The following is a 19332-nucleotide window of genomic DNA, read 5'->3' on the forward strand; positions in this document are numbered from 1 at the left end:
GTTAGACCTCATTAAGTTCTATAATATCATGGGGAGATATACTGTCTGTAGGTCTGTAATTTACTGTGTTAGACCTCATTAAGTGCTATAATATCATGGGGAGATATACTGTCTGTAGGTCTGTAATTTATCTGTAATTTACTGTGTTAGACCTCATTAAGTGCTATAATATCATGGGGGAGGTTAAATATATACTGTCTGTAGGTCTGTAATTTACTGTGTTAGACCTCATTAAGTGCTATAATATCATGGGGGAGGTTAAATATATACTGTCTGTAGGTCTGTAATTTACTGTGTTAGACCTCATTAAGTGCTATAATATCATGGGGGAGGTTAAATATATACTGTCTATGTATAATAAGACTCTGTTTCTGTCTTCATTAAAAAATAATCCATTCTATATACATGCAGTACTCTGATAGAAGATATACTTCTGGAAATATATATATATATACCTCTTCTGTTAAAATATATATATATCAACTGACCCTGTGTGTTGTGACTATTGGCACTTGGAATAACTAAACCCGTTACAGACGATCCCAGACCTGTGTTTTGGTAAGACGGCACCATTCATATAGAACATGTTTTTTTCCCCCAAAGCAACCTAGAGGTCAGTCATACGTGCATAGATTTGACGTACGGATGGCCCGAGCTGGAATCAAACCCACGACCTTTGGGGTTGCAAGTGCCTTGCTCTACCAACTGAGCCAACACAAGACCGAAGTGCTCTGGGACCAGGCTGAGTAATATCGCCGACTCCCTGGTCTGGTTTAGATTGTATTTATCCGTAGGTCTGTTTGGTCGTCATGATTGGATTGGATCAGACGTGGTTGTTGTTTTGATAAAACGTTTCAAAATGTTGAGTCTAAAAAATAAAATGTTGAGTTTAAAAACTACATTTCCCAGCATCCCACTAGAACCCAAGCCCGTCCATCAAACGAACGGTGACACAACATCTCTCCCTCCGGGGGCCATGTTCCAACACAAATGAAATACACCCTTTAACTGAATGACTTTGATAACCTCAAGGCAGGAAGGGAGGAAAGATGGAAGGATGGATGCATTTTCTAAAGTGTTGGAACAGAGCCAAAAGACCTTTAGGTGGAAGAGAGAGGCGGCTCTTCATCCTAGCTGAACGTCTGTCACCTCATATCTGACCAGGAACTGACCAGGAAAACACTGAATAAAGTCATTTTGTCAAAAGTTACTCATAAAAACGTACAGTTATTTACCCATGCAATCATATAAAATAGTCATTTCCGTTTTTTTTTCGTTGTAGCTATAATGAATATTTACATTTAGTTTAATGTTACACACGTCTGTACTGTACAGACCCATAGAGTCAGTCCATCACCACGACGTTCCTTTTGGAGTCTCTCGTTACCGTGGCAACGCAGAGTTCTACTGGGTTTCCACGGACACCGAGTTTGTCTCTCCTCCAACGCACGAACAAACAACTCTCCTCCTGGTTGCTACGGGATACAGGGTTCCGATGGTTCCGGTCCGCACTATTGTCACCGCGGTGATGAGGAGTTCCTTAAGGAAGGTGAAATCCAGGTGGGGCCAAACCTCCTCCTGAAGATCTCCTGACTGCAGGCTTTAGTTCCGGCCCTGCGCTAACCAACACACCTGATTCAGTCTAGGTGAACATCAAGATCCTGGTGAGCAACTGAATAGGTGTGTTAGAGCAGAGCCGGAGCCAAACCCTGCACAGTTAGTAGCTTTCTAGGACGAAGGGCTGGCCACCCTCACCGTTACCCATAATTCAGTTTGTTATGGCGGAAGATAGAGGGGGTCAACACAGCAGCTAAATGGTAGGGGCGATATAGGAGGGGGGGTTGGGTGACTCCAACACTGTAGTTCCATTAGAAAAACACACAACACAATCCAGGACACCCCTCCACACCTCTGATTGGTTCAGCCTTCAGGTCATAGAGTCTGATTGGACGCCTGGCCTACTGTGCTTGGCTGCTGGAGCTGTCAGTCCGGTGCGAAGGCGGGCCTTTGGGTTGTCTCTGCGGCTGTGGTTTCAGCTGCAGCTGATGCCTCTGGTTGTGAGACTGTTGTTGTTGTGTTACCTGGGTGAAGGCCTGTTGCTGTTGTTGCATGGGGAATGCTGCCTGGAGGATCAGCTGCTGGTTGCCGTGGAGAAGACGGGTGCCCTGGTTACGGGAAGTAAGACAATGGATTAGAATGGTATTCTTATTCTAATTATATGGTTAGAACTATAGACGTGACTCTAAAACATTATGATTAGAACACTGTGAAATCCTTAAAATTCTAATGACATTCCCCTTATCCACAGATCTAGGATCAGGGTAAGATAGATAGCATTCATTCTGCCTCGGTCCCTATTGAACTCTGCCCCCACACTGCCCTCTGCTGGTTACATGTAGGAACTGCTGCTGCTACTGTGCAGTCTGGTTGTCTGAAATGACACCAGATTCTCCACATAGAGGACTACTGTTGACCAGGCCCATAGGGAAGAGGGTGCCATTTTGGACTCAGTCCTAATCCATCGCTATACACACTCCATCCCTCTGTGAACTGCCTGTCTATGGCTGTTGAAACTAGAGGTTACCTATTGAAACTAGACGTTACCTGTTGAAACTAGAGGTTACCTGTACGAACTAGAGGTTACCTGTTGAAACTAGAGATAACCTGTTGAAACTAGAGGTAACCTGTTGAAACTAGAGGTAACCTGTTGAAACTAGAGGTAACCTGTTGAAACTAGAGGTAACCTGTTGAAACTAGAGGTCACCTGTTGAAACTAGAGGTCACCTGTTGAAACTAGAGGTTACCTGTTGAAACTAGAGAATACCTGTTGAAACTAGAGGTCACCTGTTGAAACTAGAGGTTACCTGTTAGAACTGATGCTGTTGAAACTAGAGGTTACCTGTTGAAACTAGAGATAACCTGTTGAAACTAGAGGTAACCTGTTGAAACTAGAGGTAACCTGTTGAAACTAGAGGTAACCTGTTGAAACTAGAGGTCACCTGTTAGAACTAGAGATAACCTGTTGAAACTAGAGGTCACCTGTGGAAACTAGAGGTTACCTGTTAGAACTGATGCTGTTGAAACTAGAGGTTACCTGTTGAAACTAGAGATAACCTGTTGAAACTAGAGGTAACCTGTTGAAACTAGAGGTAACCTGTTGAAACTAGAGGTCACCTGTTGAAACTAGAGGTTACCTGTTGAAACTAGAGGTTACCTGTTAGAACTGATGCTGTTGAAACTAGAGGTTAGCTGTTGAAACTAGAGGTTACCTGTTGAAACTAGAGGTTACCTGTTGAAACTAGAGGTTACCTGTACGAACTGCTGCTGCGCCCCCTGTTGGTTACTCTGTGCCACTACAGTCGTCTGTGTCTGGCTGTCAGGCTGGTTCTGTTGGGGCTGGGCTGCCTGGAGGGTCAGAGTCTGACCGCCCTGATAGGAGAGAGGTAGGGTTAGGGTGTTAGGGGGGTGAGTGAGTGTGTGTGTGTGTATACATGTATGAATTTGTGTGTTACCTGCTGCCCTCCGAAGGGGTTGTAAGCGATGACCGGTTGTCCCATGAACACAGATGTCGGGACCATGACCGCTCCACATGCCATGGGAGCTGTCACTAACTTAGTCACCAGCTGCTGGCCCGCCGGAAACCTGCAGAGAGAGAGAGGAGACATGCTCCATATGTAATCAGTGTGTGTACAGCCAGTCAGCCAGCCAGCCAGCCAGTCAGTCAGTCAGCCAGTCAGTCAGCCAGCCAGCCAGTCAGCCAGTCAGTCAGTCAGTCAGCCAGCCAGCCAGTCAGTCAGCCAGCCAGTCAGTCAGCCAGTCAGTCAGTCAGCCAGTCAGCCAGCCAGCCAGCCAGTCAGCCAGTCAGTCAGCCAGTCAGCCAGCCAACTTCCCAGAACTTGTGTGATTGTTTTTGTCTCGGAGAACAGAGTGGAGACGGAGAGAGTGTTATGTCATGTGTGTGTGTGTGTGTGTCTGCCTCAGTGTGTGCGTGCGTGTGTGTGTGTGTGTCTGCCTCAGTGTGTGTGTGTGTGTGTGTGTGTCTTTCTCAGTATGTGTGTGTGTGTGTGTGTGTGTGTGTGTGTGTGTGTACATACTGTATCTGAGTGTTGTCTTGTGTGAAGGTGGCTACAGCCTGTTGTGTGTTGTTCTGTGGTAGACTGGTACTGATCTGTAGTAGGTTGGGCTGGCCAGGCTGGGACATGATCATGTTATAGACAGGTTGCTGCTGTTGTTGTTGTTGACACTGCTGCTGGACCTAGAGGGGGACACAGGGCAGACAGAGATGATGTCAGAGAGAGAGAGGGAGAGCAGTTTCTCACAGAGATGATGTCAGAGAGAGAGAGAGAGAGAGAGAGAGAGAGAGAGAGAGAGAGCAGGCTCTCACAGAGATGATGTCAGAGAGAGGGAGAGAGAGCAGGTTCTCACAGAGATGATATCAGAGAGAGAGAGAGGAGGTTCTCACAGAGATGATATCAGAGAGAGAGAGAGCAGGCTCTCACAGAGATGATGTCAGAGAGAGGGAGAGAGAGCAGGTTCTCACAGAGATGATATCAGAGAGAGAGAGAGAGAGAGAGAGAGCAGGCTCTCACAGAGATGATGTCAGAGAGAGAGAGAGAGAGAGAGAGCAGGCTCTCACAGAGATGATGTCAGAGAGAAAGAGAGAGCAGGTTCTCACAGAGATGATGTCAGAGAGAGAGAGAGGAGGTTCTCACAGAGATGATGTCAGAGAGAGAGCAGGTTCTCACAGAGATGATGTCAGAGAGAGAGAGAGGAGGTTCTCACAGAGATGATGTCAGAGAGAGAGAAAGAGAGCAGGTTCTCACAGAGATTATGTCAGAGAGATAGAGAGAGAGCAGGTTCTCACAGAGATTATGTAATTGATAAGACAGGTCTAACACAGTGGCTAGCTGTTCAGCTACATCTATTACCATGGTGATTATATTACACAACTTAACAAAACATAGCATACAACTAAATAACATAACTACTAAATAACATATAATACACATAAGATACCATAACATTAAAAAAACAACCCAACACAATGTTTTATAAAGATAATATGAACATAACAACATACCACTGCTTGGCTGAATACCTGAGCGAGAGAGTTGTTTTGCTGTAGTTGAAGGTTCTGTTGAGGAGGAGGTGACTGCTGCTGCTGAATGGTGAGCTGACTTCCTGTGTGGGCTGGGTTTAGGACAGTCTGCTGCACCTGATTGGTCAGAACTGCTCCCTGTGGCACCACCCCCACCTGAGGCAGCTGGACATTCAAAGCTCCGCCAGGCTGCTGCACGAACATCTATCACCACGGAAACAACAGTTGTCAATCATACGGGTCTCAATGTGCGTGTTTATTTCTGTGTGTGTCTGTGCAAATCTGTCTGTGTATATATCCTACCTGTATGGGGTCTATATACCTCCTACCTGTATGGGGTCTATATATCTCCTACCTGTATGGGGTCTATATATATATATTCTACCTGTATGGGGTCTATATATATATATATATATTCTACCTGTATGGGGTCTATATATATCCTACCTGTATGGCTGAAGGCTGTGCTCTGTGTAGCTGGTCCTATATGGGGTCAATATATATCCTACCTGTATGGCTGAAGGCTGTGCTCTGTGTAGCTGGTCCTACAGTGCCTTGCGAAAGTATTCGGCCCCCTTGAACTTTGCGACCTTTTGCCACATTTCAGGCTTCAAACATAAAGATATAAAACTGTATTTTTTTGTGAAGAATCAACAACAAGTGGGACACAATCATGAAGTGGAACGACATTTATTGGATATTTCAAACTTTTTTAACAAATCAAAAACTGAAAAATTGGGCGTGCAAAATTATTCAGCCCCCTTAAGTTAATACTTTGTAGCGCCACCTTTTGCTGTGATTACAGCTGTAAGTCGCTTGGGGTATGTCTCTATCAGTTTTGCACATCGAGAGACTGACATTTTTTCCCATTCCTCCTTGCAAAACAGCTCGAGCTCAGTGAGGTTGGATGGAGAGCATTTGTGAACAGCAGTTTTCAGTTCTTTCCACAGATTCTCGATTGGATTCAGGTCTGGATATGTTTATTTTTGGATATGTTTATTTTTGAACCATTCCATTGTAGATTTTGCTTTATGTTTTGGATCATTGTCTTGTTGGAAGACAAATCTCCGTCCCAGTCTCAGGTCTTTTGCAGACTCCATCAGGTTTTCTTCCAGAATGGTCCTGTATTTGGCTCCATCCATCCTCCCATCAATTTTAACCATCTTCCCTGTCCCTGCTGAAGAAAAGCAGGCCCAAACCATGATGCTGCCACTACCATGTTTGACAGTGGGGATGGTATGTTCAGGGTGATGAGCTGTGTTGCTTTTACGCCAAACATAACATTTGGCATTGTTGCCAAAAAGTTCAATTTTGGTTTCATCTGACCAGAGCTCCTTCTTCCACATGTTTGGTGTGTCTCCCAGGTGGCTTGTGGCAAACTTTAAACTACACTTTTTATGGATATCTTTAAGAAATGGCTTTCTTCTTGCCACTCTTCCATAAAGGCCAGATTTGTGCTATATACGACTGATTGTTGTCCTATGGACAGAGTCTCCCACCTCAGCTGTAGATCTCTGCAGTTCATCCAGAGTGATCATGGGCCTCTTGGCTGCATCTCTGATCAGTCTTCTCCTTGTATGAGCTGAAAGTTTAGAGGGACGGCCAGTCTTGGTAGATTTGCAGTGGTCTGATACTCCTTCCATTTCAATATTATCGCTTGCACAGTGCTCCTTGGGATGTTTAAAGCTTGGGAAATCTTTTTGTATCCAAATCCGGCTTTAAACTTCTTCACAACAGTATCTCGGACCTGCCTGGTGTGTTCCTTGTTCTTCATGATGCTCTCTGCGCTTTTAACGGACCTCTGAGACCATCACAGTGCAGGTGCATTTATACAGAGACTTGATTACACACAGGTGGATTGTATTTATCATCATTAGTCATTTAGGTCAACATTGGATCATTCAGAGATCCTCACTGAACTTCTGGAGAGAGTTTGCTGCACTGAAAGTAAAGGGGCTGAATAATTTTGCACGCCCAATTTTTCAGTTTTTGATTTGTTAAAAAAGTTTGAAATATCCAATAAATGACGTTCCACTTCATGATTGTGTCCCACTTGTTGTTGATTCTTCACACAAAAATACAGTTTTATATCTTTATGTTTGAAGCCTGAAATGTGGCAAAAGGTCGCAAAGTTCAAGGGGGCCGAATACTTTCGCAAGGCACTGTATCTCCTACCTGTATGGGGTCTATATTTCTCCTACCTGTATGGGGTCTATATTTCTCCTACCTGTATGGGGTCTATATATCTCCTACCTGTATGGGGTCTATATATCTTCTACCTGTATGGGGTCTATATATTTCCTACCTGTATGGGGTCCATATATCTCCTACCTGTATAGGGTCTATATACCTCCTACCTGTATGGGGTCTATATACCTCCTACCTGTATGGGGTCTATATATCTCCTACCTGTATGGGGTCTATATTTCTCCTACCTGTATGGGGTCTATATACCTCCTACCTGTATGGGGTCTATATATCTCCTACCTGTATGGAGTCTATATATATATATATATTCTACCTGTATGGGGTCTATATATATATATATATTCTACCTGTATGCGGTCTATATATATATATCCTACCTGTATGGGGTCAATATATATATATCCTACCTGTATGGGGTCAATATATATATCCTACCTGTATGGGGTCTATATATCTCCTACCTGTATGGGGTCAATATATATCCTACCTGTATGCGGTCTATATATATATATCCTACCTGTATGGGGTCAATATATATATATCCTACCTGTATGGGGTCAATATATATATATATATATATTCTACCTGTATGCGGTCTATATATATATATCCTACCTGTATGGGGTCAATATATATATATATATCCTACCTGTATGGGGTCAATATATATATATATATATATATATATATATATATATATATATATATATATATATATATATATATATATCCTACCTGTATGGGGTCAATATATATCCATCCTACCTGTATGGGGTAAATATATATATCCTACCTGTATGGGGTCAATATATATATCCTACCTGTATGGGGTCAATATATATATATCCTACCTGTATGGGGTCAATATATATCCTACCTGTATGGGGTCAATATATATATATCCTACCTGTATGGGGTCAATATATATATATCCTACCTGTATGGGGTCTATATATCTCCTACCTGTATGGGGTCTATATTTCTCCTACCTGTATGGGGTCTATATTTCTCCTAACTGTATGGGGTCTATATATATATATATATATATATATATATATCCTACCTGTATGGGGTCAATATATATCCATCCTACCTGTATGGGGTAAATATATATATCCTACCTGTATGGGGTCAATATATATCCATCCTACCTGTATGGGGTAAATATATATATCCTACCTGTATGGGGTCAATATATATATCCTACCTGTATGGGGTCAATATATATATATCCTACCTGTATGGGGTCAATATATATCCTACCTGTATGGGGTCAATATATATATATCCTACCTGTATGGGGTCAATATATATATATCCTACCTGTATGGGGTCAATATATATATATATATATATATATATATATCCTACCTGTATGGGGTCAATATATATATATCCTACCTGTATGGGGTCAATATATATATCCTACCTGTATGGGGTCAATATATATATATATATATCCTACCTGTATGGGGTCAATATATATATATATATATATATATATCCTACCTGTATGGGGTCAATATATATCCATCCTACCTGTATGGAGTAAATATATATATCCTACCTGTATGGGGTCAATATATATATCCTACCTGTATGGGGTCAATATATATCCATCCTACCTGTATGGGGTCAATATATATATCCTACCTGTATGGGGTAAATATATATACATCCTACCTGTATGGGGTCTATATATCTCCTACCTGTATGGGGTCAATATATATATATATATCCTACCTGTATGGGGTCAATATATATACATCCTACCTGTATGGGGTCTATATCTCCTACCTGTATGGCTGGGGGCTGTACTCTGTGTAGTTGGTCCTGTATGGCTGGGGGCTGTACTCTGTGTAGTTGGTCCTGTATGGCTGGGGGCTGTACTCTGTGTAGTTGGTCCTGTATGGCTCGGAGTTCATCCTGCTGTCTCTGGATGTTGGCCTGAATCATCCTGGTCCTCTGCTCCAGCTGGTCCTTTAGGTGCTGCATAGCATTCACCTGGGCTGAGAACTCTAGCACCGGCTTGGGGTTGGAGGGGGGAGTAACGGGGGAAGAGAGAGAGGGAAACAGAGGGAGAAAGATTGTTCCCACCATGTTATATGACCAGCAAGCAGCGCCAGGCTACAATAGGTTCTGCTGACTGCTGTCTGAATGGCTGGAGGGAGGTTCTGCTGTCTGAATGGCTGGAGGGAGGTTCTGCTGTCTGAATGGCTGGAGGGAGGTTCTGCTGTCTGAATGGCTGGAGGGAGGTTCTGCTGTCTGAATGGCTGGAGGGAGGTTCTGCTGTCTGAATGGCTGGAGGGAGGTTCTGCTGTCTGACATACTAGTACTGAATGGCTGGAGGGAGGTTCTGCTGTCTGACATACTAGTACTGAATGGCTGTAGGGAGGTTCTGCTGTCTGAATGGCTGGAGGGAGGTTCTGCTGTCTGACATACTAGTACTGAATGGCTGTAGGGAGGTTCTGCTGTCTGAATGGATGGAGGGAGGTTCTGCTGTCTGACATACTAGTACTGAATGGCTGTAGGGAGGTTCTGCTGTCTGCTGTCTGAATGGATGGAGGGAGGTTCTGCTGTCTGAATGGCTGTAGGGAGGTTCTGCTGTCTGACATACTAGTACTGAATGGCTGGAGGGAGGTTCTGCTGTCTGACATACTAGTACTGAATGGCTGTAGGGAGGTTCTGCTGTCTGAATGGCTGGAGGGAGGTTCTGCTGTCTGACATACTAGTACTGAATGGCTGTAGGGAGGTTCTGCTGTCTGAATGGATGGAGGGAGGTTCTGCTGTCTGACATACTAGTACTGAATGGCTGTAGGGAGGTTCTGCTGTCTGACATACTAGTACTGAATGGCTGGAGGGAGGTTCTGCTGTCTGCTGTCTGAATCGCTGGAGGGAGGTTCTGCTGTCTGACATACTAGTACTGAATGGCTGGAGGGAGGTTCTGCTGTCTGACATACTAGTACTGAATGGCTGGAGGGAGGTTCTGCTGTCTGACATACTAGTACTGAATGGATGGAGGGAGGTTCTGCTGTCTGACATACTAGTACTGAATGGCTGGAGGGAGGTTCTGCTGTCTGACATACTAGTACTGAATGGCTGGAGGGAGGTTCTGCTGTCTGACATACTAGTACTGAATGGCTGGAGGGAGGTTCTGCTGTCTGACATACTAGTACTGAATGGATGGAGGGAGGTTCTGCTGTCTGACATACTAGTGCTGAATGGCTGGAGGGAGGTTCTGCTGTCTGACATACTAGTGCTGAATGGCTGGAGGGAGGTTCTGCTGTCTGACATACTAGTGCTGAATGGCTGGAGGGAGGTTCTGCTGTCTGACATACTAGTACTGAATGGATGGAGGGAGGTTCTGCTGTCTGACATACTAGTACTGAATGGCTGTAGGGAGGTTCTGCTGTCTGACATACTAGTACTGAATGGCTGGAGGGAGGTTCTGCTGTCTGACATACTAGTACTGAATGGCTGTAGGGAGGTTCTGCTGTCTGACATACTAGTGCTGAATGGCTGGAGGGAGGTTCTGCTGTCTGACATACTAGTGCTGAATGGATGGAGGGAGGTTCTGCTGTCTGACATACTAGTGCTGAATGGATGGAGGGAGGTTCTGCTGTCTGAATGGATGGAGGGAGGTTCTGCTGTCTGACATACTAGTACTGAATGGATGGAGGGAGGTTCTGCTGTCTGAATGGATGGAGGGAGGTTCTGCTGTCTGACATACTAGTACTGAATGGCTGGAGGGAGGTTCTGCTGTCTGACATACTAGTACTGAATGGCTGGAGAGAGGTTCTGCTGTCTGACATACTAGTACTGAATGGCTGGAGAGAGGTTCTGCTGTCTGACATACTAGTACTGAATGGATGGAGGGAGGTTCTGCTGTCTGAATGGATGGAGGGAGGTTCTGCTGTCTGAATGGATGGAGGGAGGTTCTGCTGTCTGACATACTAGTACTGAATGGCTGGAGGGAGGTTCTGCTGTCTGACATACTAGTACTGAATGGCTGGAGAGAGGTTCTGCTGTCTGACATACTAGTACTGAATGGCTGGAGGGAGGTTCTGCTGTCTGACATACTAGTACTGAATGGCTGGAGGGAGGTTCTGCTGTCTGACATACTAGTACTGAATGGCTGGAGGGAGGTTCTGCTGTCTGACATACTAGTACTGAATGGCTGTAGAGAGGTTCTGCTGTCTGACATACTAGTGCTGAATGGCTGGAGGGAGGTTCTGCTGTCTGACATACTAGTACTGAATGGCTGGAGGGAGGTTCTGCTGTCTGAATGGCTGGAGGGAGGTTCTGCTGTCTGACATACTAGTACTGAATGGCTGGAGGGAGGTTCTGCTGTCTGAATGGCTGGAGGGAGGTTCTGCTGTCTGAATGGCTGGAGGGAGGTTCTGCTGTCTGAATGGCTGTAGAGAGGTTCTGCTGTCTGAATGGCTGTAGAGAGGTTCTGCTGTCTGAATGGCTGTAGAGAGGTTCTGCTGTCTGACATACTAGTACTGAATGGCTGGAGGGAGGTTCTGCTGTCTGCTGTCTGAATGGCTGGAGGGAGGTTCTGCTGTCTGACATACTAGTACTGAATGGCTGGAGGGAGGTTCTGCTGTCTGACATACTAGTACTGAATGGCTGGAGGGAGGTTCTGCTGTCTGACATACTAGTACTGAATGGCTGGAGGGAGGTTCTGCTGTCTGACATACTAGTGCTGAATGGCTGGAGGGAGGTTCTGCTGTCTGACATACTAGTGCTGAATGGATGGAGGGAGGTTCTGCTGTCTGACATACTAGTGCTGAATGGATGGAGGGAGGTTCTGCTGTCTGACATACTAGTGCTGAATGGCTGGAGGGAGGTTCTGCTGTCTGACATACTAGTGCTGAATGGCTGGAGGGAGGTTCTGCTGTCTGACATACTAGTGCTGAATGGATGGAGGGAGGTTCTGCTGTCTGACATACTAGTGCTGAATGGCTGGAGGGAGGTTCTGCTGTCTGACATACTAGTGCTGAATGGCTGGAGGGAGGTTCTGCTGTCTGACATACTAGTGCTGAATGGCTGGAGGGAGGTTCTGCTGTCTGACATACTAGTGCTGAATGGCTGGAGGGAGGTTCTGCTGTCTGACATACTAGTGCTGAATCGCTGGAGGGAGGTTCTGCTGTCTGAATGGCTGTAGAGAGGTTCTGCTGTCTGCTGTCTGAATGGCTGGAGGGAGGTTCTGCTGTCTGACATACTAGTGCTGAATGGCTGGAGGGAGGTTCTGCTGTCTGACATTCTAGTACTGAATCGCTGGAGGGAGGTTCTGCTGTCTGACATACTAGTACTGAATAGCTGGAGGGAGGTTCTGCTGTCTGACATACTAGTGCTGAATCGCTGGAGGGAGGTTCTGCTGTCTGACATACTAGTGCTGAATCGCTGGAGGGAGGTTCTGCTGTCTGACATACTAGTACTGAATCGCTGGAGGGAGGTTCTGCTGTCTGACATACTAGTGCTGAATCGCTGGAGGGAGGTTCTGCTGTCTGACATACTAGTGCTGAATCGCTGGAGGGAGGTTCTGCTGTCTGACATACTAGTACTGAATGGCTGGAGGGAGGTTCTGCTGTCTGACATACTAGTGCTGAATGGCTGGAGGGAGGTTCTGCTGTCTGACATACTAGTACTGAATGGATGGAGGGAGGTTCTGCTGTCTGACATACTAGTACTGAATGGCTGGAGAGAGGTTCTGCTGTCTGCCATACTAGTGCTGAATGGCTGGAGGGAGGTTCTGCTGTCTGACATACTACTACTGAATGGATGGAGGGAGGTTCTGCTGTCTGACATACTAGTACTGAATGGATGGAGGGAGGTTCTGCTGTCTGACATACTAGTACTGAATAGCTGTAGGGAGGTTCTGCTGTCTGACATACTAGTACTGAATAGCTGTAGGGAGGTTCTGCTGTCTGACATACTAGTACTGAATGGCTGTAGAGAGGTTCTGCTGTCTGACATACTAGTACTGAATGGCTGGAGGGAGGTTCTGCTGTTTGACATACTAGTACTGAATGGCTGTAGGGAGATTCTGCTGTCTGCTGTCTGAATGGCTGGAGGGAGGTTCTGCTGTCTGCTGTCTGAATGGCTGTAGAGAGGTTCTGCTGTCTGAATGGCTGTAGAGAGGTTCTGCTGTCTGACATACTAGTACTGAATGGCTGTAGAGAGGTTCTGCTGTCTGCTGTCTGAATGGCTGTAGGGAGGTTCTGCTGTCTGAATGGCTGTAGAGAGGTTCTGCTGTCTGAATGGCTGTAGAGAGGTTCTGCTGTCTGAATGGCTGTAGAGAGGTTCTGCTGTCTGACATACTAGTACTGAATGGCTGTAGGGAGGTTCTGCTGTCTGCTGTCTGAATGGCTGTAGGGAGGTTCTGCTGTCTGAATGGGTGTAGAGAGGTTCTGCTGTCTGAATGGCTGTAGAGAGGTTCTGCTGTCTGAATGGCTGTAGAGAGGTTCTGCTGTCTGACATACTAGTACTGAATAGCTGTAGGGAGGTTCTGCTGTCTGACATACTAGTACTGAATGGCTGGAGGGAGGTTCTGCTGTCTGAATGGCTGGAGGGAGGTTCTGCTGTCTGACATACTAGTACTGAATAGCTGTAGGGAGGTTCTGCTGTCTGACATACTAGTACTGAATAGCTGTAGGGAGGTTCTGCTGTCTGACATACTAGTACTGAATGGCTGGAGGGAGGTTCTGCTGTCTGACATACTAGTACTGAATGGCTGTAGGGAGATTCTGCTGTCTGCTGTCTGAATGGCTGGAGGGAGGTTCTGCTGTCTGCTGTCTGAATGGCTGTAGAGAGGTTCTGCTGTCTGAATGGCTGTAGAGAGGTTCTGCTGTCTGACATACTAGTACTGAATGGCTGTAGAGAGGTTCTGCTGTCTGCTGTCTGAATGGCTGTAGGGAGGTTCTGCTGTCTGAATGGCTGTGGAGAGGTTCTGCTGTCTGAATGGCTGTAGAGAGGTTCTGCTGTCTGAATGGCTGTAGAGAGGTTCTGCTGTCTGACATACTAGTACTGAATGGCTGTAGGGAGGTTCTGCTGTCTGAATGGCTGTAGGGAGGTTCTGCTGTCTGAATGGCTGTAGGGAGGTTCTGCTGTCTGAATGGGTGTAGAGAGGTTCTGCTGTCTGAATGGCTGTAGAGAGGTTCTGCTGTCTGACATACTAGTACTGAATGGCTGTAGGGAGGTTCTGCTGTCTGACATACTAGTACTGAATGGCTGTAGGGAGGTTCTGCTGTCTGCTGTCTGAATGGCTGTAGAGAGGTTCTGCTGTCTGACATACTAGTACTGAATGGCTGTAGGGAGGTTCTGCTGTCTGCTGTCTGAATGGCTGTAGAGAGGTTCTGCTGTCTGACATACTAGTACTGAATGGCTGTAGGGAGGTTCTGCTGTCTGCTGTCTGAATGGCTGTAGAGAGGTTCTGCTGTCTGACATACTAGTACTGAATGGCTGTAGAGAGGTTCTGCTGTCTGACATACTAGTACTGAATGGCTGTAGGATCGTCACACTTAAGTGGTGTCCCAAATAAGCACCCTATTCACTATTTAGTACACTACTTTTCACCAGGCTCCATAGGGCAAAGTCAAAAGTAGTGCACTATATAGGGCTGTAACCTTGGATAGATGGGTACCAGGTGAATAGGGTAGATAGACGGGCGTTTCTCACCTCTTGTTGTTGGTGTTGTTGTATCACAGGATGGACGGGAGCCACACTGTGTCCCGTGGTCTGAGAACTCATAGACTACACACGCACACCAACACAGACAACAGATACCGTGCGAGTTTGATTCAGTTGCAGTTGATTCAGAGTCGATTCAATTTAGATTCATCTCAGGTTGAATTGGACCTGGTCATGTCCTGCTCCTCCACAACAGATTCAATTCATTATGTATTTTAATAGCACCTGTTGGACTCACCCAATCGCCCAGTCAAAACAAACTTGCTTATTTTTGGGGGGGGGGTTCTGTCCAATCACTTTCTGTCCAGTCGCATTCTGTCCAATCAGGGCTTACCTGGCTGCTGATGGAGGAGCGTCTCTGTGATGTCATCTCAATGGTGGAGGCAACATGTGACTGACGAGGGGGCGTGGCCATGTCCATGTGGAGCTTGGAGGCTGTTGCTATGGAGATGAGAGATCCTATTATAGTCAGAGATACTGATGTGTGAGTGGTCTGAGATGTGTGTGTGTGTCTGTGTGTGTTTGTGTGTGTGTGTGGTCTGTGTGTGGTCTGTGTGTGGTCTGTGTGTGTGTGTGTGTGTGTGTGTGTGTGTGTGTGTGTGTGTGTGTGTGTGCTCTTACAGGTACAGGTGTTGTCTGAGAGCTGTGAGGAGGTCTTGTGTGAGGACAGAGAGGTGGAGGAGGGGGTGTGGCTACGGTCAAAGCGTTCCAGGGCCTCTTTTAGGCTGGAAACTGTGTTGAGCTGAGACTCAGATCCACTGTCTTGACTCTGCTTCAGGGAGGAGAGAGGAGAAGGAACTAATCACAATGGAGGTAGCTAGACATCTACCACTTAGACAGTCCTAGTTATATTAATAACAGATATCTACCACTTAGACAGAGTTATATTAATAACAGATATCTACCACTTAGACAGAGTTATATTAATAACAGATATCTACCACTTAGACAGCCCTAGTTATATTAATAACAGATATCTACCACTTAGACAGAGTTATATTAATAACAGATAGATATCACTTAGACAGCCCTAGTTATATTAATAACAGATAGATATCACTTAGACAGAGTTATATTAATAACAGATATCTACCACTTAGACAGCCCTAGTTATATTAATAACAGATATCTACCACTTAGACAGAGTTATATTAATAACAGATAGATATCACTTAGACAGTCCTAGTTATATTAATAACAGATAGATATCTACCACTTAGACAGTCCTAGTTATATTAATAACAGATAGATATCTACCACTTAGACAGCCCTAGTTATATTAATAACAGATAGATATCTATCACTTAGACAGCCCTAGTTACATTAATAACAGATAGATATCTACCACTTAGACAGCCCTAGTTATATTAATAACAGATAGATATCTACCACTTAGACAGAGTTATATTAATAACAGATAGATATCACTTAGACAGCCCTAGTTATATTAATAACAGATAGATATCTACCACTTAGACAGTCCTAGTTACATTAATAACAGATAGATATCTACCACTTAGACAGTCATAGTTACATTAATATGAAAGAGGGAAAATACACATCAATATGGTGATGCATCTCACCTTGTCCACAGTTACCTCAGGGGGGGGCTCTTCAATGATACCCAGCTCTCTACGCTGCTCTGCCCTCACCTCCGCGTAGCTACACAGAGAACAGAACAAGTCACCTCTCCATAGCTACACAGAGAGACAGAACAAGTCACCTCTCCATAGCTACACAGAGAGACAGAACAAGTCACCTCTCCATAGCTACACAGAGAGACAGAAGAAGTCACCTCTCCATAGCTACACAGAGAACAGAACAAGTCACCTCTCCATAGCTACACAGAGAACAGAACAAGTCACCTCTCCATAGCTACACAGAGAACAGAACAAGTCACCTCTCCATAGCTACACAGAGAGACAGAACAAGTCACCTCTCCATAGCTACACAGAGAACAGAACAAGTCACCTCTCCATAGTTACACAGAGAACAGAACAAGTCACCTCTCCATAGTTACACAGAGAACAGAACAAGTCACCTCTCCATAGCTACACAGAGAGACAGAACAAGTCACCTCTCCATAGCTACACAGAGAGACAGAACAAGTCACCTCTCCATAGTTACACAGAGAGACAGAACAAGTCACCTCTCCATAGTTACACAGAGAGACAGAACAAGTCACCTCTCCATAGCTACACAGAGAGACAGAACAAGTCACCTCTCCATAGTTACACAGAGAGACAGAACAAGTCACCTCTCCATAGTTACAAAGAGAGACAGAACAAGTCACCTCTCCATAGTTACACAGAGAGACAGAACAAGTCACCTCTCCATAGTTACACAGAGAACATAACAAGTCACCTCTCCATAGCTACACAGAGAGACAGAACAAGTCACCTCTCCATAGTTACACAGAGAGACAGAACAAGTCACCTCTCCATAGCTACACAGAGAGACAGAACAAGTCACCTCTCCATAGTTACACAGAGAGACAGAACAAGTCACCTCTCCATAGCTACACAGAGAACAGAACAAGTCACCTCTCCATAGTTACACAGAGAGACAGAACAAGTCACCTCTCCATAGCTACACAGAGAACAGAACAAGTCACCTCTCCATAGCTACACAGAGAACAGAACAAGTCACCTCTCCATAGTTACACAGAGAGACAGAACAAGTCACCTCTCCATAGCTACACAGAGAGACAGAACAAGTCACCTCTCCATAGTTACACAGAGAGACAGAACAAGTCACCTCTCCATAGTTACAAAGAGAGACAGAACAAGTCACCTCTCCATAGTTACACAGAGAGACAGAACAAGTCACCTCTCCATAGTTACACAGAGAACATAACAAGTCACCTCTCCATAGCTACACAGAGAGACAGAACAAGTCACCTCTCCATAGTTACACAGAGAGACAGAACAAGTCACCTCTCCATAGTTACACAGAGAGACAGAACAAGTCACCTCTCCATAGCTACACAGAGAGACAGAACAAGTCACCTCTCCATAACTACACAGAGAGACAGAACAAGTCACCTCTCCATAGCTACACAGAGAGACAGAACAAGTCACCTCTCCATAGCTACACAGAGAGACAGAACAAGTCACCTCTCCATAGCTACACAGAGACAGAACAAGTCACCTCTCCATAGCTACACAGAGAACATAACAAGTCACCTCTCCATAGCTACACAGAGAACAGAACAAGTCACCACTCCATAGTTACACAGAGAGACAGAACAAGTCACCTCTCCATAGCTACACAGAGAGACAAAACAAGTCACCTCTCCATAGTTACACAGAGAGACAGAACAAGTCACCTCTCCATAGCTACACAGAGAACAGAACAAGTCACCTCTCCATAGCTACACAGAGAACAGAACAAGTCACCTCTCCATAGTTACACAGAGAGACAGAACAAGTCACCTCTCCATAGTTACACAGAGAGACAGAACAAGTCACCTCTCCATAGTTACACAGAGAGACAGAACAAGTCACCTCTCCATAGTTACACAGAGAACAGAACAAGTCACCTCTCCATAGTTACACAGAGAGACAGAACAAGTCACCTCTCCATAGTTACACAGAGAGACAGAACAAGTCACCTCTCCATAGTTACACAGAGAGACAGAACAAGTCACCTCTCCATAGTTACACAGAGAGACAGAACAAGTCACCTCTCCATAGTTACACAGAGAACAGAACAAGTCACCTCTCCATAGCTACACAGAGAACAGAACAAGTCACCTCTCCATAGTTACACAGAGAGACAGAACAAGTCACCTCTCCATAGCTACACAGAGAGACAGAACAAGTCACCTCTCCATAGTTACACAGAGAGACAGAACAAGTCACCTCTCCATAGTTACACAGAGAACATAACAAGTCACCTCTCCATAGTTACACAGAGAGACAGAACAAGTCACCTCTCCATAGCTACACAGAGAGACAGAACAAGTCACCTCTCCATAGTTACACAGAGAGACAGAACAAGTCACCTCTCCATAGCTACACAGAGAGACAGAACAAGTCACCTCTCCATAGCTACACAGAGAGACAGAACAAGTCACCTCTCCATAGTTACACAGAGAGACAGAACAAGTCACCTCTCCATAGCTACACAGAGAACAGAACAAGTCACCTCTCCATAGTTACACAGAGAGACAGAACAAGTCACCTCTCCATAGCTACACAGAGAACAGAACAAGTCACCTCTCCATAGCTACACAGAGAGACAGAACAAGTCACCTCTCCATAGCTACACAGAGAGACAGAACAAGTCACCTCTCCATAGTTACACAGAGAGACAGAACAAGTCACCTC

General features: G+C 45.2%; 1 protein-coding gene across 3 annotated transcripts in view; it reads right to left on the minus strand.

Moving 5' to 3' along the window:
- Positions 1-357: 357 nt before the first annotated feature.
- The window catches only part of LOC139419146 (circadian locomoter output cycles protein kaput-like), a 54373-nt gene continuing 35398 nt past the window's right edge, over positions 358-19332 (minus strand). The window contains exons 14-23 of one of the 3 annotated variants that reach the window (XM_071169112.1): positions 16585-16663; positions 15623-15770; positions 15336-15442; positions 14990-15064; positions 9104-9334; positions 5099-5302; positions 4095-4255; positions 3513-3642; positions 3310-3429; positions 358-2165 (exon numbers count right to left, since the gene is read on the minus strand). In XM_071169112.1, coding sequence (XP_071025213.1) covers positions 1959-2165; positions 3310-3429; positions 3513-3642; positions 4095-4255; positions 5099-5302; positions 9104-9334; positions 14990-15064; positions 15336-15442; positions 15623-15770; positions 16585-16663 — 1462 coding nt within the window. In that variant the 3' untranslated portion in view covers positions 358-1958. Of the gene's footprint in view, positions 2166-3309; positions 3430-3512; positions 3643-4094; positions 4256-5080; positions 5303-9103; positions 9335-14989; positions 15065-15335; positions 15443-15622; positions 15774-16584; positions 16664-19332 lie in introns of all 3 variants that reach the window. The other 2 variants (XM_071169111.1, XM_071169110.1) reach the window with 2 other exon arrangements.

The sequence above is a fragment of the Oncorhynchus clarkii genome, chromosome 10 (genome assembly GCF_045791955.1).
Source record: "Oncorhynchus clarkii lewisi isolate Uvic-CL-2024 chromosome 10, UVic_Ocla_1.0, whole genome shotgun sequence".
In the NCBI taxonomy this organism is placed as follows: Eukaryota; Metazoa; Chordata; class Actinopteri; order Salmoniformes; family Salmonidae; genus Oncorhynchus; species Oncorhynchus clarkii.